The sequence below is a fragment of the Aquarana catesbeiana genome, linkage group LG03 (genome assembly GCF_042186555.1).
Source record: "Aquarana catesbeiana isolate 2022-GZ linkage group LG03, ASM4218655v1, whole genome shotgun sequence".
In the NCBI taxonomy this organism is placed as follows: domain Eukaryota; kingdom Metazoa; phylum Chordata; class Amphibia; order Anura; family Ranidae; genus Aquarana; species Aquarana catesbeiana.
In genome coordinates this window covers 322835558-322856788 of record NC_133326.1, presented here as the reverse complement: position 1 = coordinate 322856788, position 21231 = coordinate 322835558, and the positions used below count along the sequence as shown (strand labels likewise).

Here is a 21231-nt window from a genome sequence, read left to right as displayed (position 1 = left end):
CAGCTAAAACTACAAGTTAGTGCAGTGCGTCCTGCTCACAGTGTTCATCTAAACCTACAAGTTAGTGTAGTGAGACCTCTGCACAGTGTTCATCTAAAGCTACAAGTTAGTGCAGTGCGTCCTGCTCACAGTGTTCAGCTAGATCCGTTCCTGTTATCTTATTACTGACAGGCAGGCTTGTCTTGTTACAGTATTTACAGCTACCTGAAGAAAATTGCTGGTGTTCTTTTGATCCTATTAGTACCACAGTCAGGCAGCTAGACTATTTACAGTTAGTGCAGTGCGTCCTGCTCACAGTGTTCAGCTAAAACTACAAGTTAGTGGGGTGCGTCCTGCTCACAGTGTTCAGCTAAACCTACAAGTTAGTGGGGTGCGTCCTGCTCACAGTGTTCAGCTAAAACTACAAGTTAGTGTGGTGCGTCCACCTCACAGTGTTCAGCTAAACCTACAAGTTAGTGCGGTGCGTCCTGCTCAGTGTTCAGCTAAAACTACAAGTTAGTGCAGTGCGTCCTGCTCACAGTGTTCAGCTAAAACTACAAGTTAGTGCTGTGCGTCCTGCTCACAGTGTTCAGCTAAAACTACAAGTTAGTGTGGTGCGTCCACCTCACAGTGTTCAGCTAAACCTACAAGTTATTTTTTTGCGAGCTCTGCACAGTGTTCACCTAAAGCTACCTATAGAAGGTTGGTGGTGTTTTCCTGATCCTATCACTACCGCAGGCAGCTAAAAAAGCTACAAGTTAGTTTTTTGCAAGCTCTGCACAGTGTTCAGCTAAAGCTACCTGTAGAAGGTTGGTGGTGTTCTCATACTACAGGCAGGCAGTTGATTTTGCTAGCTGCAGTATCAGTACATATATATATATATATATATATATATATATATATATATATATCCCAGCTTAGTGCAGCTACAGGCCATTAGTATGTCTGGAAGGCCAAGAAGGAGAGGCAGACAGTCACAAGCCAATAAGAGAGGGCAAGCAGGCTCTGTGTCTAGTGCTGGTCGTGGAGACGGTGCATCCTCATCAGCACTTGGCCGTGGGACACGCTTGACCTTTTTTTCGGCAGCTGGCCGTGTTGAGCCGCAACATGCGGAAGACTTGGTCGAGTGGATGACCAAGCCATCCTCATCCTCCTCATCCTCTCTCACCCATGCCCAGGGTACTTTGTCTGGCAAAGCAGCGGCCTCTTCCCTCAGCTCAATGTCATCAGTGACTCCTTCCCTAGCCCCACCATGTCTTCCTGAGGAGTCCCTCGAACTGTTTGACCACAGTGTTGGGTAAATGCTCCAGGAGGATGCCCAGCGTTTAGAAGGCTCTGATGATGATACTGAGCTCGATGAAGGCAGTAACATGAGCGCGGACAGAGGGGGTGCCCAAGAAGGACAGCAATCTGGCAGTCATGCTCCCGCTGCTGCAGCATACTTCCAGGTTTGCTCCAGTGATGAGGAGGGAGGGGATGATGAGGTCACTGACTCAACGTGGGTGCCTGATAGGAGAGAGGAGGAGGAGGAGGAGGCGGCACATCACCAACGAGGCAGGATGCCCTCCAGGGGCCAGCCTAAGGGCAGCACATTGACTGCATCACACCCCAAAGCTCCACATGTGCAGGGCGCTGCAGTCTCTGCGCGTTTTTCAAAAAGTTCTTTGGTGTGGGCCTTTTTTGAGACGAGTGCATCAGATCGCACCGCTGCTATTTGCAACATATGTCTCAAGCGTATCTCGCGTGGCCAAAACATCTCCCGCTTGGGTACCACATGCTTGACCAGACATATGTTGACCTGCCATGCAGTTCGTCGGCAAGCGTATCTAAAAGACCCACACCAAAAAACAAAGAGGATCTCTCCTTGCTCCTCATCAGCTGAGATCTCCAACCCCACTATACCTTCAGTCCTCTCTGAGACCTGCACTGAGAGGAATGAAGGTGTAGAATTAGGTGTGTTACAGCCAAGTACTTGTGGGCAATCTGCTTTTGGTACACCGACGTCAGATTGTACCAGGCAAATTTCCCTGCCCCAGCTGCTGCACCGCAGAAAGAAGTTTGCTCCCAGCCATCCACATGCCCAGCGGTTGAATGCTAGCTTGGCAAAATTGCTAGCACTTCAACTGCTGCCTTTTCAGTTGGTAGACTCTGCCCCCTTCCGTGAGTTTGTGGAATGTGCGGTTCCTCAGTGGCAGCTACCCAAACGCCACTTTTTCTCACGGAAGGCGATTCCGGCTCTCTACCGGCATGTGGAAGGCAATGTCCATGCCTCGCTGGACAGGGAGGTCAGCGGTAAGGTGCATATTACCGCTGACTCATGGTCCAGCAGGCATGGACAGGGACATTACCTAAGTTTCACGGCGCATTGGGTTACTCTGCTGGCAGCTGGGAAGGATGCAGGACAAGGTGCAGTAGTGTTGGAGGTTGTTCTGCCACCACGCCTCCAAAATGCTAATGATTGTGACACACCTCTCTCCTCCACCCCCTCCTCTTCTTCTTCCTCCATGGCCTCTTCCTGTGCTTTGTCCTCGGAACCAGCGGTGCTCCATAGCCGTTCAAGGGGCTACGCAATTACGCAGGCCAAAAGATGCCATGCGGTGCTTGAGCTGGTGTGCTTGGGGGACAGGAGTCACACTGGGACAGAGGTTCTGTCAGCTCTGCAGGGGCAGGTTCAGAGGTGGTTGACGCCACGCCAACTTAAGGCAGGAATGGTGGTTTGCGACAATGGCACCAACCTCCTCTCTGCCCTCCGACAGGGACAAATGACCCATGTGCCCTGTTTGGCTCACGTCCTTAACTTGGTGGTGCAGTGGTTCTTGGGCAGGTACCCGGGCTTACAGGATGTCCTGAGGCAGGCCATGAAAGTCTGTGTGCATTTCCGCCGGTCATATAATGCCAGTGCTCGGCTGGCGGACCTCCAAAAGGAGTTTAACCTGCCCAAGAACCGCCTAATCTGTGACATGCCCACCAGGTGGTACTCAACGTTGGCCATGCTGCAGCGGCTGCACACGCAGCAGAGGGCCATCAATAAGTACCTGTGCGACTATGGCACCAGGACAGGGTCAGGGGAGCTTTTTTTTTTCCCCATGCCACTGGGCCATAATCAGGGATGCATGCACTGTCCAGTCACCATTTGAGGAGGCCACGAGGATGGTGAGCAGTGACAGTGCATGCATCAGTGACACTGTCCCCCTTGTCCACCTGTTGGAGCACACGCTGCATGGAATAATGGATAGGGCACTTGAGGCAGAACAGAGGCAGGAAGAGGAGGACTTCCTTAGCTCTCAAGGCCCCCTTTATCCAGACAGTGTTCCTGCGTGCCCGCCGATCACACAGGAAGAGGACGAGGAGGAGGAGGAGGAGGAGGAGGAAGATTGTGTCAGTATGGAGGTGGAGCCTGGCACTCATCATCAGCAGCAGTCTTTAAGGGATCAGTCCCAAGAAACCCATGGACTTGTACGTGGCTGGGAGGAGGTGGCTGCGGACCATGTCGTCCTTAGTGACCCAGAGGACTCCGGACCGAATGCCTCAGCAAACCTACGCTGCATGGCCTCCCTGATCCTGCAAACCCTGCGTAAGGATCCTCGTATTCGTGGTATCAAGGAGAAGGACTAATACTGGCTGGCAACCGTCCTTGATCCACGTTACAAGGGTAAGGTTGCGGACCTTATCTTGCCATCGCAGAGGGAGCAGAGGATGAAACATCTTCGGGAGGCCTTGCAGAAAGGTCTGTGCAACGCGTTCCCAGAGCCTGGGAGGTTACAAACTCCTGTTTCTGGACAACGTGTTGCTGAGGCTTCGGTCAGTCAAAGAAGGAGCGGTGGAGAAGGTGGCCGTCTGACCGATGCGTTCAGACAATTTTTTGGTCCGCAGCCCCAAGGTATGATCGGTTCCAGCAACCATCGCCAGCGTCTGTTTTACATGGTGCAGGAATACCTAGGGGCAAGATCTGACTTGGACACCTTTCCCACTGAAAATCCTCTGGGTTACTGGGTCTTGAGGATGGATCACTGGCCAGAGCTTGCACAGTATGCAGTTGAGCTACTGGCCTGTCCTGCATCCAGCGTTCTTTCAGAACGCACATTCAGTGCTGCTGGAGGCTTTGTAACCGATCACAGGGTGCGTCTGTCCACCGACTCGGTCGATCGACTGACCTTCATAAAAATGAATCAGTCTTGGATCACCACCAGCTACCAAGCACCTGATGCTGATGTAACCGAATCATTTTTTTAAAATCTCAGATCCCTTCAAAGACTGCCTATGCTGATGCTGAGTGACTATTCCTGAGTAATTATCCTCTTCCTCCTCAATCATCACGCTGATAGCTTGTAAGAACATTTTTGGTTCTGGACACCACCACCAGTGCCTAAGGCACAATTTTTCAGCCCCTGTTTAACAGGGGCGTGTAATTACAATTTTTGATGCAATACTTTGCAGCAGGGCTCCTTTCTGCATTACAACTAGAGTATCTGTGAGGGGTTGCAGTGTTGTGGCACCAGCACCAGTGCCTAAGGCCCAATTTTTCAGCCCTTGTTTAACAGGGGCGTGCATTACAATTTTTGATGCAATACTTTGCAGCAGGGCTCGTTTCTGCGTTACAACTAGAGTATCTGTGAGGGGTTGCAGTGTTGTGGCACCAGCACCAGTGCCTAAGGTCCAATTTTTCAGCCCTTGTTTAACAGGGGCGTGTAATTACAATTTTTGATGCAATACTTTGCAGCAGGGCTTATTTCAGCATTCCAACTAGAGTATCTGTGAGGGGTTGCAGTGTTGTGGCATCAGCACCAGTGCCTAAGGCCTAATTTTTCAGCCCCTGTTCAACAGGGGCATGTAATTACAATTCTTGATCTAATATTTCACAGCAGGGCCCATTTCTGCACCCACCAAGAGCGAGTGAGGACTTACAGTGTTGTGGCACCAGCACCACCACCACCACCAAAGGCCCAATTTTTTTGTCCTTGCTCAACAGGGGCATGTAATTACAATTCTTGATCTAATATTTCACAGCAGGGCCCTGTGAGGGCTTACAGTGTTGTGGCCACAACAACACCTAAGGCCCAAATTTCTGCTGAGTATATAGGGCAGGCCCCTACTTTCAAACATCTAACTTACAAACGACTCCTACTTGCAAACGGAAGGAGACAACAGGAAGTGAGATGAAATCTAACCCTAGGAAGGGAAATTCTCTCCTGTAAGAGTTAATATGGGAAAAAAATTTCTCCTTTCCACTGATGCTTTCCAATCCTTGTTCCACAAAAAAACCCAAATTTTCAAAAAACATTTGTCATTGGGACAAAAAGTGAGGTGAAATCTTCTGAAGAGGAGGAAAGACAGCAAAACAAATGTCACAGGGGTGATAACCCTTCCCTATGTTTTCCAAAAAGCTTAAAAAAGTTTTTTTGGCTGGAGCTAAACACGTTAAAAATGTACCCGTTCAAAATTACAAACAGATTCTACTTAACAACAAACCTACAGTCCCTGTCTTGTTTGCACCGCCTGTATACTGCTGTTCAGAGTATATAGGGCCTGGTGGCCCCACACCTTTCCTTATTTTAATTTGGGTGCGGGGTTCCCCTTAATATCCATACAAGACCCAAAGGGCCTGGTAATGGACTGGGGGGTACCCATGCCGTTTGTCTCACTGATTTTCATCCATATTGCCAGGACCCGACATTACATTAAACCCGCAAGCAGTTTTAAATGAGATTTTTTCCTTTAAAAATGACATTTTGTGCAGGGACTGTTCTAAACACGGGAAACACGCGCCACTTTACAGGCATACTATAGACACACCCCAGGTACGATATTTAAAGGAATATTTCACTTTTTTTTTTTTACTTTAAGCATCATTAAAATCACTGCTCCCGAAAAAACGGTTGTTTTTAAAAGTTTTTTTTGCATTGATACATGTCCCCTGGGGTAGGACCCGGGTCCCCAAACCCTTTTTAGGACAATACCATGCAAATTAGCCTTTAAAATGAGCACTTTTGATTTTGAACGTTCGAGTCCCATAGACGTCAGTGGGGTTCTAACGTTCGTGTGAATTTTCGGTCCGTTCGCAGGTTCTGGTGCGAACCGAACCGGGGGGTGTTCGGCTCATCCCTACTCTTGAGTCTTCTGACTTAGTGCCTGTACCACTGACCTCTCTCCCATGGCTTCTATCTATTGATCAGCCACGTTTCACGTGACACCTTTGATTTCATCTTTGTTATATGTATGGGACAAAGTTATTACAACATATAATGTATCTTCACTCCCAAGGCCATTGACTCCAATATTGGGTAACCCAGGGTTCCCACCGGGTTTGTTAGAAAAAAGTTTTCTTTGCTGGAAATCACTACATCCTTCGCCCACTTGTCATTCATGTATGGATAGAGGCTTGAAAACTTTGGACGATCTCAGTTCCCACTCTCGGTCAAAGGCAGGTGAATTGCTTCAATACTTTCAGCTACGTAATTTTTATAAAGGGCTGAAAAGCCTAAGTCTCTGTAGGGACTTAACCCAGTTTAAAGACATGTGCCTTTCTGATTCAAAATGTCCCCATGCATTATTTAAAACGTATGGTATTTTACTATCGTATGAATTTCCAGGTCGCTCTTTTTAATGTGCGAGATTGGGAGCGACAATTAGGTAAAAATCGGTCTAATGAAGATTGGGATAAGGTGTTCTCACTAATTTTTAAAAAAACTCTTTCATCCTACTCACAGGAACGCAACTATAAGACTATGACGAGATGGTATCACTGTCTGGTCTTACTAAGTAAAATTAACGAGAGAAAGATATCACCGCTCTAGGAAGGTCAATCAGGAAAAGACCTCTCCTCCAGGCTGGAAGCCACAGGTGCCGGCAATGCTTGTAACGATAAAGTATGAGAAAAGTCCTGGACAGCTGCACTCAAAATGATATTCGCCTTTATTAAATAAAAATCAACAAAAATACATGCCACAGCAGGAAGTGCAGGGAAGCTGACGCGTTTCACACTACATACAGTGCTTAATTATAGCCACATAGCCTATGATTAACCACTGTTTATTATTAAGCACTGTTTGTAGTGTGAAACGCCTCAGCTTCCCTGCACTTCCTGCTGTGGCATTCATCATTTTGAGTGCGGCTGTCCAGGACTTTTCTCATACTTTATCATAAATAAAATTAACCTAGCTTTGTCTGACCTATGCTGGAGATGCGGCGAATCGAGAGGCGCACTACTACATTTATGGTGGTCTTGCTTAAAAATAAAACCATTTTGGTCGGCTATATTTAAACTGAGTCATGTGATCACTGGTAAAAACTGGCAGGAGACTCCTGAAGCAGCACTTCTTTCTTTAATGAAAGACAAAAACAGAACATTCCATAGCTCAACTCACCAACCAGTCTGCAGACTGGTTGGTGAGTTGAGCTATGGAATGTTCTGTTTTTGTCTTTCATGTGATAGCCCTTCCATGTGCTCCTTGCTGTGAAGGCCAGTTATAGGTGGGGGCAGGGGCCATTTGTTTTTTTACTGATGTTGCCTGCCAATCAGTGATGCCATTGTGCTCTTACTGTGTATCCAGTGTGCTCCTGTTCCTTTAAGGGGGATTAGGCTGCCTCCAGGCCCACCTGCCCCTCATCTATCCATTTAATGCATGTGCTTCCATTGTGGAGATGCTTATAAATTCAGTAGCATTAGGACTGCAAGCATACACAGGGTGCCGTGAAGAGGCCTTGCAGCTTATGCATGCGTTTGCAAATTTGTGCTAACTAAACCCCTGTTTTTAACGCAGACTGTTGTACAGGTTAATTTGGTCAGTTGGCAGACTGGTTGGTGAGCTGAGCTATGGAATGTTCTGTTTTTGTCTTTCATGTGATAGCCCTTCCATGTGCTCCTTGCTGTGAAGGCCAGTTATAGGTAGGAGCAGGGGCCATTTGTTTGTTACTTCTTTCTTTAATTCCGGGATCAATTAAATCAATTAAAAAAGGAATATTTCTATTTTTTTTGATGGCAGGAAGAGCCCTAATTCCAAAACACCGGAAATCCCAAATGACACCCAACAATACCGGAATGGGTAGTAGAGATGAACCATGTAATGCAGATGGAAGAGTTAGTATGTACAGCAAATAACGGTGAATTTTGGGAAGTCTTGGCCCCATGGGTAGAGTTTCTGGAGTCTCCTCAGCTGCTATCTTTCCTGTGATTATGGACCCTGTCTGCTGTCTGCTGGATGCTATACCTAATTTTCTTTTTTGTCTTTCCTTTCTTCCTTTTGCATGTCAGTTTTTTTTTTTTTTTTTTTTTTTATTATTATTTTTTTTAAATATATATATATATATATATATATATATATATATATATATATATATATATATATATATATATATATATATAAAATTGGCATTGATAGCAAATATGTTGGCATGTTATATTTACATAATTTTTAGTTTTTTAGTTGGTGAAAACACAAGTGGGAATGTGGAAATATAAAATTTGGTTAACCTGCAAGACCTCATGGACCCATTGGGGTCATTTCACCTGAAGTTCTGGAACGCTTTCCAACTCTCCCACTTCCTTAGGGCTCTCCCCCCTCCAGGCAACTTCAATCAACCCCTCACAAGCTTAGAGGAAATATCTTCCACTGAAGGGGCATTACCACATACGCTCTCAAGCATGTATAATCTACTGATCACTCCCTCAGACTCCCACTCCCTAAGATGCATTGCTGACTGAGATTTGAACAGCACATTTAGTCCACAACAAAAACAAAGCATCCTCCATTTCACATATAAATCGTCCATCTGCACGAAAATGCAGGAAACCAATTTTAAAATTTTAACCAGGTGGTATAGAACACCAGCAAGGTTAAGCAAAATTTTCCCCACAACTTCAGACAGATGCTGGAGATGCCAGGAGGAATGAGGTACCCTACTACACGTCTTTTGGACATGCCCTTTCATAGTACAATTTTGGTCAGAGGTCAAAAATATTGCCCAGAAATTCTCAGATCGGCAAATTTCAGATGACCCTGCCTTCTTCCTCCTCCATGTTTCGGCTGCCCCTGTTGTGGAAAATTTTATGAAGATGTATTTTAATGTATTGTCATAAGTCTCCCAGTGTTTGATTTAATCGAGGAGCGCTCTAGCAGAGCGCACTTGGGTTGAATCAAGACCAGTGGTAAAAACGGTCAGTATGAAAACCTTCTCATGAGATTTGAGACATGTTCTCTGTGTCTGTGGATGTTTGTTGGTTTGTAGGTACCAAGCGCAATGCGCTGGGCTTCTTGCCTTCAATTGACTATGCACATTAGAGAAGCGAAGTCCGCATAATGAGAGAAACCTATTACATCTCTCTCTTGCAGACTACGCTATCCGTTTTTGGATACACATCTGTTTTTACAAGAGGACATTGATATCTGCCTTGTCGGTGTACTCGTACCGTACATTGACAACAGCAGTGGCAATGTCTCCACAGATTGTCTCAAGTCTGTAAGAACCAGTAGAATGAGCTTGCTAGATACTGTTTACTTTGAACAGTATTGGGTGGGCTCGATGCTGACTAAGACAGGGCGTGTGCACTTCCTCCCCCTTTTCCTCCTGTGAGTGCCCTCCCCTTTACTGTTTGTCATTTCCTGTGATGTCACTTGCCATGTAAGAAGTGATTGGGTGTTGGAACCATCACTTCCTGTTTGTGAAAGCTTTTGGGTTAATAAAAGGAGTCTCACGGCTGAGGCCCAGAGAGAGATGCTGTGATGAGAACATAAGAATGGGTTGATGTCTGTTTACTGGGGAATGGGGAACCAGAGGGGAGACATACGATCAAAAGGTAAGATGCATTTATGTCATTTAGACGAAATTTGTTATTATTTGTTATTATTATTAGAAACAGATTTGGCTGTGTGCTCTGCGTACAGCCAAATTTCGCTGACACCCTGGTGAAGTCCTACAAAAAATCAATTATTCGTCACCTCCTTGACGCGGCCAAATCATGTATTCCCCTGAAGTGGAAAACCCCACAATCTCCGACTATTGAGACGTGGCTCAGGAAAGTAGAGCAAATCAAGAACGATATTCCAAGATGTGGTTACTTTGGAACATGTTTGTCTATTCTGAAGAGGGTCGCACTCTATTTAGAAGCACGTCCCCAGATTAAAATAACACTAGTACAATACAAAGGTTCTGGAGATCCGAACCCCCCCCCCTTTTTTTTCCCATTTCCCCCCCCCTCCTCCCCTTCCCCTTCATCCTAACTGCCATCTCTCCTTCTATCTACTCTACTTTCTGCTCCTTATGTTAACCCTGTCTCTTTTCTTCCTATCGAGCTCTGTGATTTCACAGTTGCAATGTTGTTAAAGTGGTGTTCCAGCTGAAATTATACTTTTTAGATAAAAATACCCCTATAATACACAAGCGTAATGTATTCTAGTAAAGTTAGTCTGTAAACTAAGATCTGTTTTGTTAGTTTACAGCAGTAGTTTGTAATTTTATAAACTTACAGCAGGCCGTGGCCATCTTAAGTGTGGGCATCTGAAGCCAGACTGTATTTCTTCCTGGATCTCATCCTTGGAGATCTCGCACATGCTCAGTGCAGCACAAGCAGTGTAATAGGTTTGAGGTCAGGTTTCCATAGCAACGGCAGTGTCAGAGAAAGTTGCCGCCCCTTCCCAGAAGGCATTGCAAACAGGAAATGATGCCGCCAGGGAGGAGGAAGTGAAAAATGAATACAGCAGATATACAGTAGGTGCTGAGAAAAAAATTTTTTAAATATCTAATTCGTTTACAGTGCACAGTTTAGTGAGGGATGCTGAAGAGTTGTAAAAGTGGGTGGTACTCCACTTTAAGTAAAAATGAGAGGGGGTCACATGGGATTACTGTACTGAACAACGTAACTCCTGCCAAAGCTGGACAAATTGTTGTCTTACCATTTTGTTTCTTTTTTTTTCTATATTGACTGACTCTTTGCTCTGTACACATTGATTTGATGTTTATTCTATGTCAAGGGCCTATTGACCTCTCCCTTTAATTAAATAAAAGATTTGTAAAATTTGGTTAACCTAAGGATATCTAGGTTAAGGTCATTAAACATAGTTATTAGTCTTTTCCTTCTTTTTTCTTTTCCTTTTGTGTTGTACAATGCCATTCCCTTCAATAAAGATATATTTAATGAAGGATCATTACTAGTTGCATTGTAGTTAAAGCAGACCTTGCAGTAAATAGCAGCTTTACATTTAAAAAAAATCTGAAGAAAAAATACTTTCCCTACCCCTGGTTTTTGCTTGTGGCACCTTGGACAGAGAGAGACATTTTTCTGCCTTAAGCGGGATCCTGGAGCATGCTGAGTATACAAAATCTTAGGAGGTGATGCCCCAGCAGAGTGCAAGACTGTGTTCTGGGATATGTAGCATTTCCCAACATCTCACTAGAAGAATGATGATGTCAACCTTGTCTAGGCACTGTATGTGGAATCTGGAGGTAAGCTAAGAATATTTTATTACTATTTCCCTACAGTTTTTTTAATGGTAAAGCTGCTACTGTGGAAAGGGGGAGAGTGCCAGAAGAAAAGGTTAAAACCCCATTAGATTGATTCCTGTCGCAACACAAAGTGAGAGAATATCTCTCCAAAGCAAAGGAGATAATCTCTTAAACAGGCCATAAATTATGCAATTTTCTTTCCTACAACTACGGATTGCAGGAAAGAAAATTGCTTGATTCCCCCATTAACACAGTCAGTGTTAATGGGCCAATCCCTCCTGCTGAGCTATAGTATTCGGACAGTAAGTTTCCCCACCATCATAATAAAATGATCACTGCTGAAGGCTATAGCCGCTGGCAGTGATCGCATGAGAGAAACCTAACAGGCTGGTTGTATTGAAGCCAATTGATAGCTCGAATTCAGTACAACCAGCCTGCCCATAGATGGATCAGAATACAACCAGTTCCTGCTGAACCAGCTGAATTTTGACCCATGCCAGCTTAAATAGTTGTAATTAGAACAAGTGTCTCTAATGGGAGATTTTCCCTCACTTTCTGCTGCAGTGGCAACTCAAAATTTTTATTTTGACTCACTTTCAGACAGTCCATGTGACAATTATCGCTAGGAAAAATGAAAGGATGAGCAAACTGCAATAAAAACTTGACAGCAATTTATTTATTACAGGTATTTATATAGCGCTGTCGATTTTCATAGCATTTTAAATATATTATACATTCACATCAGTCCTCCATACACATACTAGAGGCAATTTAGACAGGAGTACCCAAAGAAAACCCACGCAGGTACAGGGAGAACATGCAAACTCAGTGCAGGTAGTGCCATGGTTTGGATTTGAACCAATGACCCCAGTGCTGCTGGGCTAACCTTTCCTTCTTTTTTTTTTGCACATCCAGTTGGAGCTAGTGCCAATATGTATATGACTGTGGCATGATTTGACTAGAGAAGAACGTAAAGTTATGCAAACTTTGAACGACCAAAAATAATTGTTTATGAAACCAGCAGCAAAAGGGGGAGGGATTCTCCTACAAGATTATTCAGACTATTCCAATGAATCTTTTAGGCTTCTACTTAACAGGTCCTTATATTCCAAATGTGCGAAGGACCCCCTCCCCGAGTTTAAGCAGGACCTTATCAGTTTGGTGAATAAGGCACATAAAGGGGCTATTATCACCAACTGCTAGGAAGGAAACCAAACCGATCTCCTCACTACCAGACCTGTCACCTACATCAGGTACCATGCTTCATGACTGGCTACAATGTACCTCACACTAGTTACTGGTTACCCATAGTAACTGCATTCCTCCTCCTGCTTGTCCTGCCGAGTTAACCTTTTCTAGTGGCTTTGCTTCTTACCCCACATGTCCTTTACTAACCTTTGTTCTTTCATGACTTCAAACCAGGCTTAGAACAGTTGGCTGCCCAGGCTTACCTTTACAGGTGCTAGTCCAAATCTGGTGGTCCCCAATGACTGGTAGTGTTCACCAGAACATCTTGTGCTGATCACATGCTGAATCTTGGGGTTCCGGATTCCATGAACTGTGGTGTTTCTTCGTTCTCAAGCTCCCTCCGGACTCTCAAGCCCCCCTGAACCGGGCCTTCCCCCTATTTATGTATCACACAGGGAGGAAGGTCGCCGGAGACCAAAAAGTCCAGGAACAGCAGTGCTAGCAGTTAACCCTTTCCCCAGCCTGGGTAAGCCAACTTCCTAACTGATACAAAGAAACTCACGCTGTGGGAAACCTATCTACACATGTGTTTTGTGAGTGCATCTTGATTACTTATTATAATAAATTGATCTATTTTAAACTAAGCACTTAAAATCTTTGTGCTGGATCTCTCTGTTTTTTACATGTTTCTGGAGTTTTCTCCTCTGGTCATCCAGCAACATTGGACTTGAAAGATTTTTAGACTTATAGTTGATGTCTTTGTATGTTTCATGGTTTATCTGTGGCCATTTTTAGCCTGTTTATTTCCAATATTGCTGTTTATCACAGCTGGTTATTCTTCATTATCAGAATACATCTCTAACACACAACAGGGATTCATTTTAGGCCAATATCTCTCCCTTTACCCATGTGCCCAACTCCAGGGTGTCAGAGTAGAGTGCTCAGTAGTGTTTTACTTTTTTGTGAGTAAAATTAGAGTGTTAGCCCTTCTTGAGAAGAGACTAACAAAATTATTTATGTACAAAGTAAAGAGCTGAGGAATCTTTTGCAGCTATAGAAATAAACAGAATATTATATACAGTGGGGCAAAAAAGTATTTAGTCAGCCACCAATTGTGCAAGTTCTCCCACTTAAAAAGATGAGAGAGGCCTGTAATTGTCATCATAGGTATACCTCAATTATGAGAGACAAAATGTGGAAACAAATCCAGACAATCACATTGTCTGACTTTTGAAAGAATTTATTTGCAAATTATGGTGGAAAATAAGTATTTGGTCACCTACAAACAAGCAAGATTTCTGGCTCTCACAGACCTGTATCTTCTTCTTTAAGAGGCTCCTCTGTCCTCCACTCATTACCTGTATTAATGGCACCTGTTTGAACTTATTATCAGTATAAAAGACACCTGTTCACAACCTCAAACAGTCACACTCCAAACTCCACTATGGTGAAGACTAAAGAGCTGTCGAAGGACACCAGAAACAAAATTGTAGAACTGCACCAGGCTGGGAATACTGAATCTGCAATAGGCAAGCAGCTTGGTGTGAAGAAATCAACTGTGGGAGCAATAATTAGAAAATGCAAGACATACAAGACCACTGATAATCTGCCTCGATCTGGGGCTCCACGCAAGATCTCACCCCGTGGGGTCAAAATGATCACAAGAACAGTGAGCAAAAACCAGAACCACATGGGGGGACCTAGTGAATGACCTGCAGAGAGCTGCGACCAACGTAACAAAGGCTACCATCAGTAACACACTACGCCGCCAGGGACTCAGATCCTGCAGTGCCAAACGTGTCCCCCTCCTTAAGCCAGTACATGTCCAGGCCCATCTGAGGTTTGCTAGAGAGCATTTGGATGATCCAGAAGAGGATTGGGAGAATGTCATATAGTCAGATGAAACCAAAAGTGGAACTGTTTGGTAGAAACACAACTCATCGTGTTTGGAGGAGAGAGAATGCTGAGTTGCAACCAAAGAACACCATACCTACTCTGAAGCATGGGGTTGGCAACATCATGCTTTGGGGCTGTTTCTCTGCAAAGGGAACAGGACGACTGATCCATGTACATGAAAGAATGAATGGGGCCATGTATCATGAGATTTTGAGTGCAAACCTCCTCCCATCAGCAAGGGCATTGGAGATGAAACGTGGCTGGGTCTTTCATCATGACAATGATCCCAAACACACCGCCCGGGCAACGAAGGAGTGGCTTCGTAAGAAGCATTTCAAGGTCCTGGAGTGGCCTAGCCAGTCTCCAGATCTCAACCCCATAGAAAACCTTTGGAGGGAGTTGAAAGTCTGTGTTGCCCAGCGACAGCCCCAAAACATCACTGCTCTAGAGGAGATCTGCATGGAGGAATGGGCCAACATACCAGCAACAGTGTGTGATAACCTTGTGAAGACTTACGGAAAACGTTTGACCTCTGTCATTGCCAACAAAGGATATATAACAAAGTATTGAGATGAAATTTTGATATTGACAAAATACTTATATTCCACCATAATTTGCAAATAAATTCTTTCAAAAATCAGACAATGTGATTGTCTGGATTTGTTTCCACATTTTGTCTCTCATAGTTGAGGTATACCTATGATGACAATTACAGGCCTCTCCCATCTTTTTAAGTGGGAGAACTTGCACAATTGGTGGCTGACTAAATACTTTTTGCCCCACTGTATATATAAACTGTATTGTATGTAATTATATGGAAATATACATGTCACTCCCAATCAGGGGCGGACTGATCATTAGGGCACTTGGGCACTGTCCAAGGGCCCAGGGCCAGTAGGGGGCCCCATGAGAGTACCTGATTCCCATGGCATCTGTGCTTATCCCGGAGCCCAGTGCCAGAACAAGTTCCAACACTGAGCTCAGGTAACTGGCCTAACAGGGGAGCGCTAGTGTCAGGCATTCAGGACACCTTCCCCGCATCTCTTGCTCAGTGCCCAAGCTGCCTCACACAGTGCTCGCCCCTCTGTGGCAGCCGACACACTGGCTTCTCTCTCCCCCATGAGCCTGCACACTACAGAGACCTCACTGAGGATCCTCCTCCTCGACTCCGATGTACATAGACAGGAGGAGAAGCCAGGGAAAAGAGATCTCACACTGCAAGAGCCACGCTGATCTATCTGAGGTCTGTGCGTAGTTTATGGATAGAGGAGGGGGACACGGTAACCAGGAAGGGGGGGGGTGCAGGTAACAGGGATGCACACATGGATAAGTGAGGAGGGTAAGAGGATCTGTGCTGGGGGGTGCTTTTGGAGGTTAGAGGACTTGTGTTAGTGGGGGGGGGTTCAAATCTGACCCCCCCACAAGCACAAGTCCTCTACCCTCCAAAAGCACCCCCTCAACAACACATATCCTCTTGCCTGCTCCCTCTCCCCCAAATCAAAGAGATGCCACTATCTGTCCTCATCTTAGGGCTCCCTCTCTGTCCTCATCCCAAGTGTCCCTCTCTTCTCTCATCCCAGGGGTCCCCTCTCTACCCTCATCCCAGGGGTCCCTCTCTGCTCTAATCCCAGGGTTCCCTCTCTGCTCTCATCTCAGCGGTCCCTCTCTGCCGTCATCCCAGTGCCCCTTCTCTGTCCTCATCCCAGGGGTCCCTCTGTGCCCTCATCCCAGAGGTCCCTCTCTGCTGTCATCCTAGGGTTCCCTCTCTGCTCTCATCTCAGGGGTCCCTCTCTGCCCTCATCCTAGGGGTTCCTCTCTGTCCTCATCCCAGGGGTCCCTCTCTGTCCTCATCCCAGGTGTCCCTCTCTGCTCTCATTTCAGGGGTCCCTCTCTGCTCTCATCCCAGGGGTCTCTCTCTCTGTCCTCATGCCAGGGGTCCCTCTCCAGGTCCTCATCCCAGGGCCCCTGTCTGTCCTCATCCCAGGGGTCCCTCTCTGCTCTCATCCCAAAGGTCCCTCTCTGTCCTCATCCCAGGGGTCCCTCTCTGTCCTCATTCCAGGGGTCCCCTCTCTGCCCTCATCCCAGTGCCCCTTCTCTGTCCTCATCCCAGGAGTCCCTTCTCTGCCCTCATCTCAGGGCCCCTTCTCTGTCCTCATCCCAGGGGTCCCTCTCTGTCCTCATCGCAGGGGTCCCTCTCTGTCCTCATCCCAGGGGTCCCTCTCTGCTCTCATCCCAGGGGTCCCTCTCTGCTCTCATCCCAGGGGTCCCTCTCTGCTCTCATCTCAGGGGTCCTTCTCTGCTTTCATCCCAGGGGTCCTTCTCTGCTCTCATCTCAGGGGTCTCTCTCTCTGTCCTCATGCCAGGGGTCCCTCTCCAGGTCCTCATCCCAGGGCCCCCTGCCTGTCCTCATCCCAGGGGTCCCTCTCTACTCTCATCCCAGGGGTCCCTCTCTGCTCTCATCCCAGGGGTCCCTCTCAGTCCTCATCCCAGGGGTCTCTCTCAGCTCTCATCCCAGGGGTCCCTCTCTGTCCTCATCCCAGGGTTCCCTCTCTGTCCTTATCCCAAGGGGCCCTCTCTGTCCTCATCCCAGGGGTCCCTCTGTGTCCTTTAAATTTTACACACGGGTAAGCTGTCCAAAGGCATGGAGAAAGTGCAAACTGCAGAACATCCTATACCTATGCAAGAAGAGACACTGCTGCTGGTAACGAAAGTCGTCCTGTGGTAATGTATTCTGTAAATACTGCAACTGTATGTTCTCTGGATTGTTTATATCAGTCCTAAAGATCAGTTGCTGCCAACAAACTGTGCACAATTTATATAAACAACATCAATACCCTATATACAGTATAATGCATGAGTGTTTCCTCCCAATACAAAGTACCTAATTAAGGCCTACAAGCTGGGTAAAAAAAGTGTAGGATTAACCGTGTGCAGAAAATGGGTTTCTTTCTAACTGGCAATTATATATGAATATGGGGCAAGCGAATACATATGCAGGCACTGCATCCTGCTTAGTAATGCTGTACCACCTCCGCAAGACAGCTGACATGAACAGTGCATGCAACAATTGGCCACGTAAAAAAACAAACTCAATGAATATGGACAGGTTTACTAACTCATTCACCTCAGAGCACACTGTCAGCCCTAGCTTTTGAAGGACAAATAGCAAGGGTTAGAAATGTCTGCTAAGTGCCTCTATCATACAGTGTTGCCATTGTACCATACATTTTTAAAACATTGATTTTAACACGTATATTACATGTCATATTGCATATTATGCTTTATTTCAATAAGACATACTTGTTAGATCACAGCATGATCTTTTAAATATGTATACATAATTTTATTTGGAATACATATTTTGCTTAAAACAAAACTCATTTTCTTTTCCGTGACGTTTTTTATGCCTTTTTTAAATGCAAACTCTTTGCTCATGCCACCTACCTCATAATCTACAGAAATAGCAAGAGTCACCTCACCAGTGCTAGAATTGCACGTAAAGTAATATGAATCTGGTCCTTCTATGCCATATATCAAGGTGTCACCATCAGCATCTGTAGCATTGATAGTTAATACATGTGACCCTGTTACACGAGAGAAGAAATCAAATATCCAGCTGTTAATAATAAAGAAGAGAAAGAATGTCAGATATGCAGATATTAATAATACAGAAGACACATGTAGCACCCTCCTAGACAAGTTTCTAGGATGATAGGTAAATGTAGTTCTTTTTGGCTCCTCTATAATCATTGGAGCAGCTATTGATTTCTTTTGGCTGTTCTAGATTTGACATGATGCAGGTTTGATTGCTTCCCCTTGCATTCTGGAGGCTTCCAGAACATGGAAGGCTGAAAGAGTCAAATAGACAGCTTGAATATTTATGGTGCTGCAGCCAATCCCTGGGGAGGCGCACCCAGTAGGTGGCTGGGGAGGAACATAAATAGTCTAGGGTCTGGATGAGTACTGTTCATGTCCTGGAGGAGAAGTTCCACAGCCTCAGGGGTTCTGCCCCTCTGAGGTACTGGAGTTTGGTGATGTTAATGTAGGTCCCAGCTATGGCAGGGCTGGGAGGCCTATTCCTAATCATCTTCGGAGCTAACAAAGTAGTCTCACCTAAGGATCTGGTCTGGAAGACTCACTGGAAAGTGCTGCGTGGAAGATGGAATGTGTGTAATTGTTCTGCGGCACTGTGATTATTAACCCTGAAAAGTAATATGAAGAGGAAGCGTTTCTTTTTGTATGAGGATAGTGGTGCATATATACAGTATATATACAATAGCTCACAAAAGTGAGTACACCCCTCACATTTTTGTAAATATTATTATTATATCTTTTCTTGTGACAACACTGAAGAAATGACACTTTGCTACAATGTTAAGTAGTGAGTGTACAGCTTGTATAACAGTGAAAATTTGCTGTTAGGGATGAGCCGAACACCCCCCGGTTCGGTTCGCAGCAGAACATGCGAACAGGGAAAAACTTTGTGCGAACACCGTCAAAGCCTATGGGACGCAAACACGAAAAATCAAAAGTGCTAATTTTAAAGGCTTATATGCAAATTATTGCCATAAAAAGTGTTTGGGAACCCGGGTCCTGCCCAAGAGGACATGTATCAACGCAAAAAAAAAGTTTTAAAAGCTGACTTTTTTTCAGGAGCAGTGATTTTAATAATGCTTAAAGTGAAACAATAAAAATAAAATATTCCTTTATATATCGTGCCTGGGGGTGTCCTTCTTAGTATGCCTGAAAAGTAGCGCAACTTTCCCATGTTTCCCAGTACCACAGCAAAATTACATTTCTAAAGGAAAAAATGTAATTTAAAACTGCGCGCAGCTGTAATGTATTGTCAGATCCCGGCAATATAGATAAAAATACCAAAAATAACAAAAAAACCTTCAGGTCTGTTATGAATATTAAGGGGAACCCCGCACCAAAATTTAAAAAAAATGACGTGGGGGTCCCCCAGGCCCCCAGGCACTATATACTCTGAACAGCAGTATATATACTATACGGCCTGCCCTATATACTCTGCAGAAAAACTGGGCCTTAGGTGTTGGTGGTATCAGAACACTGTAACCCCTCACAGTTACTCTTGTTGGGGGCAGGAACAGGCCCTGCTATGAAATATTATATAAAAAATTGTAATTACATGGCCCTGTTAAACAGGGGCAGAAAAATTGGGCCTTTGGTTTTGGTGGCGCCAGCACACTGTAACCCCTTACAGTTACTCTTGTTGGGCACAGGAATGGGCCCTGCCTAACTATTATATCAAAAAATTGTAAATACATACCCCTGTTAAACAGGGGCAGAAATATTGGGCCTTGGGTGATGGTGGTGGTGCCATAACACTGTAACCCCTCACAGATACTCTTGTTGGGTGCGGGAACAGGCCCTGCTGTGAAATATTATATCAAAAATTGTAATTACATGTCCCTGTTAAACAGGGGCTGAAAAATTGGGTCTTGGGTGGTGGTGGTGGTGCCACAACACTGTAACCACTCACAGATACTCTTGTTGGGTGCAGGAATGGGCCCTGCTGTGAAATATTATATCAAAAATTGTAATTACATGCCCCTGTTAAACAGTGTTAGAAAAATTGGGCCTTGGGTGGTGGTGCCACAACACTGTAACCTCGCGCTGATACTCTTGTTGGGCGCAGGAACAGGCCCTGCTGTGAAATATTATATCAAAAATTGTAGTTACATGCCCCTGTTAAACAGGGGCAGAAAAAATGGGCCTTGGGTTGTGGTGGTGGTGCCACAACACTGTAACCCCCACAGATACTCTTCCTGGATGCAGGAACGGGCCCTACTGTGAAATATTATATCAAAAATTGTAATTACATACCTCTGTTAAACAGGGGCAGAAAAATTGAGCCTTGGGTGGTGGTGCAGGAACGTGAAATATTATATCAAAAATTGTAATTACATGCCCCTGTTAAACAGGGGCAGAAAAATTGGGCCTTGGGTGGTGGTGCCTCAACACTGTAACCCCTCACAGATACTCTTGTTGGGCACAGGAACGGGCCCTGCTGTGAAATATTATATCAAAAACTGTAATTGCATGCCCCTGTTAAACAGGGGCAGAAGAATTGGGCCTTGGGTGGTGGTGGTGGTGTCCTAAACCAAAAACATTGTTGGAAGCTAGCATCATCAATATTGAGGAGGAATAGGATAGTCAGCATAGGCAGTCTTCAAGGGATCCCAGATCCATAGCAAATTTAATCAGTTACATCAGCATCGGGTGCTTGATAGCTGCTGATCCAAGATTGATTCATTTTTATGAATGTGAGCCTATCAACAGAGTCTGTGGACAGGCACACTCTTTGATCAATTACAAACCCTCCAGCAGCACTGAATGTGCATTCAGAAAGCATGCTGGATGCAGGACAGGCCAGTAGCTCAATTGCATATTGAGCAAGTTCTGGCCAGTGGTCCATCCTCAAGACCCAGTAACCCAGTGGATGCTCTGTTGGAAAGGTCTCCAAGTCTGCTCTTGCCCCTAGATATTCCTGCACCATATAATGCAGACACTGATGATGGTTGCTTGAACTGATCAGACCTTGGCGCCGAGGACTGAAAAATTGTTTAAAGGCAGCCGGTCACCTTCTCCACCGCTCTTCCTCTGACTGAATGAAGCCTCAGCAACACGTTGTCCAGCACCAGGAAATGGTAACCTCCCAGGGTCTGGAAATGCGTTACACAAACCTTTCTTCAAGGCCTCCTGAAG

At 45.3% G+C, this 21231-nt stretch overlaps 1 protein-coding gene across 1 annotated transcript in view; it reads right to left on the bottom strand.

Moving 5' to 3' along the window:
• The window catches only part of CDHR2 (cadherin related family member 2), a 245259-nt gene that overhangs the window by 170575 nt on the left and 53453 nt on the right, over positions 1–21231 (bottom strand). Inside the window, exon 4 of the mRNA XM_073620461.1 lies at positions 17947–18086. Coding sequence (XP_073476562.1) covers positions 17947–18086 — 140 coding nt within the window. The remainder of the gene's footprint in view (positions 1–17946; positions 18087–21231) is intronic.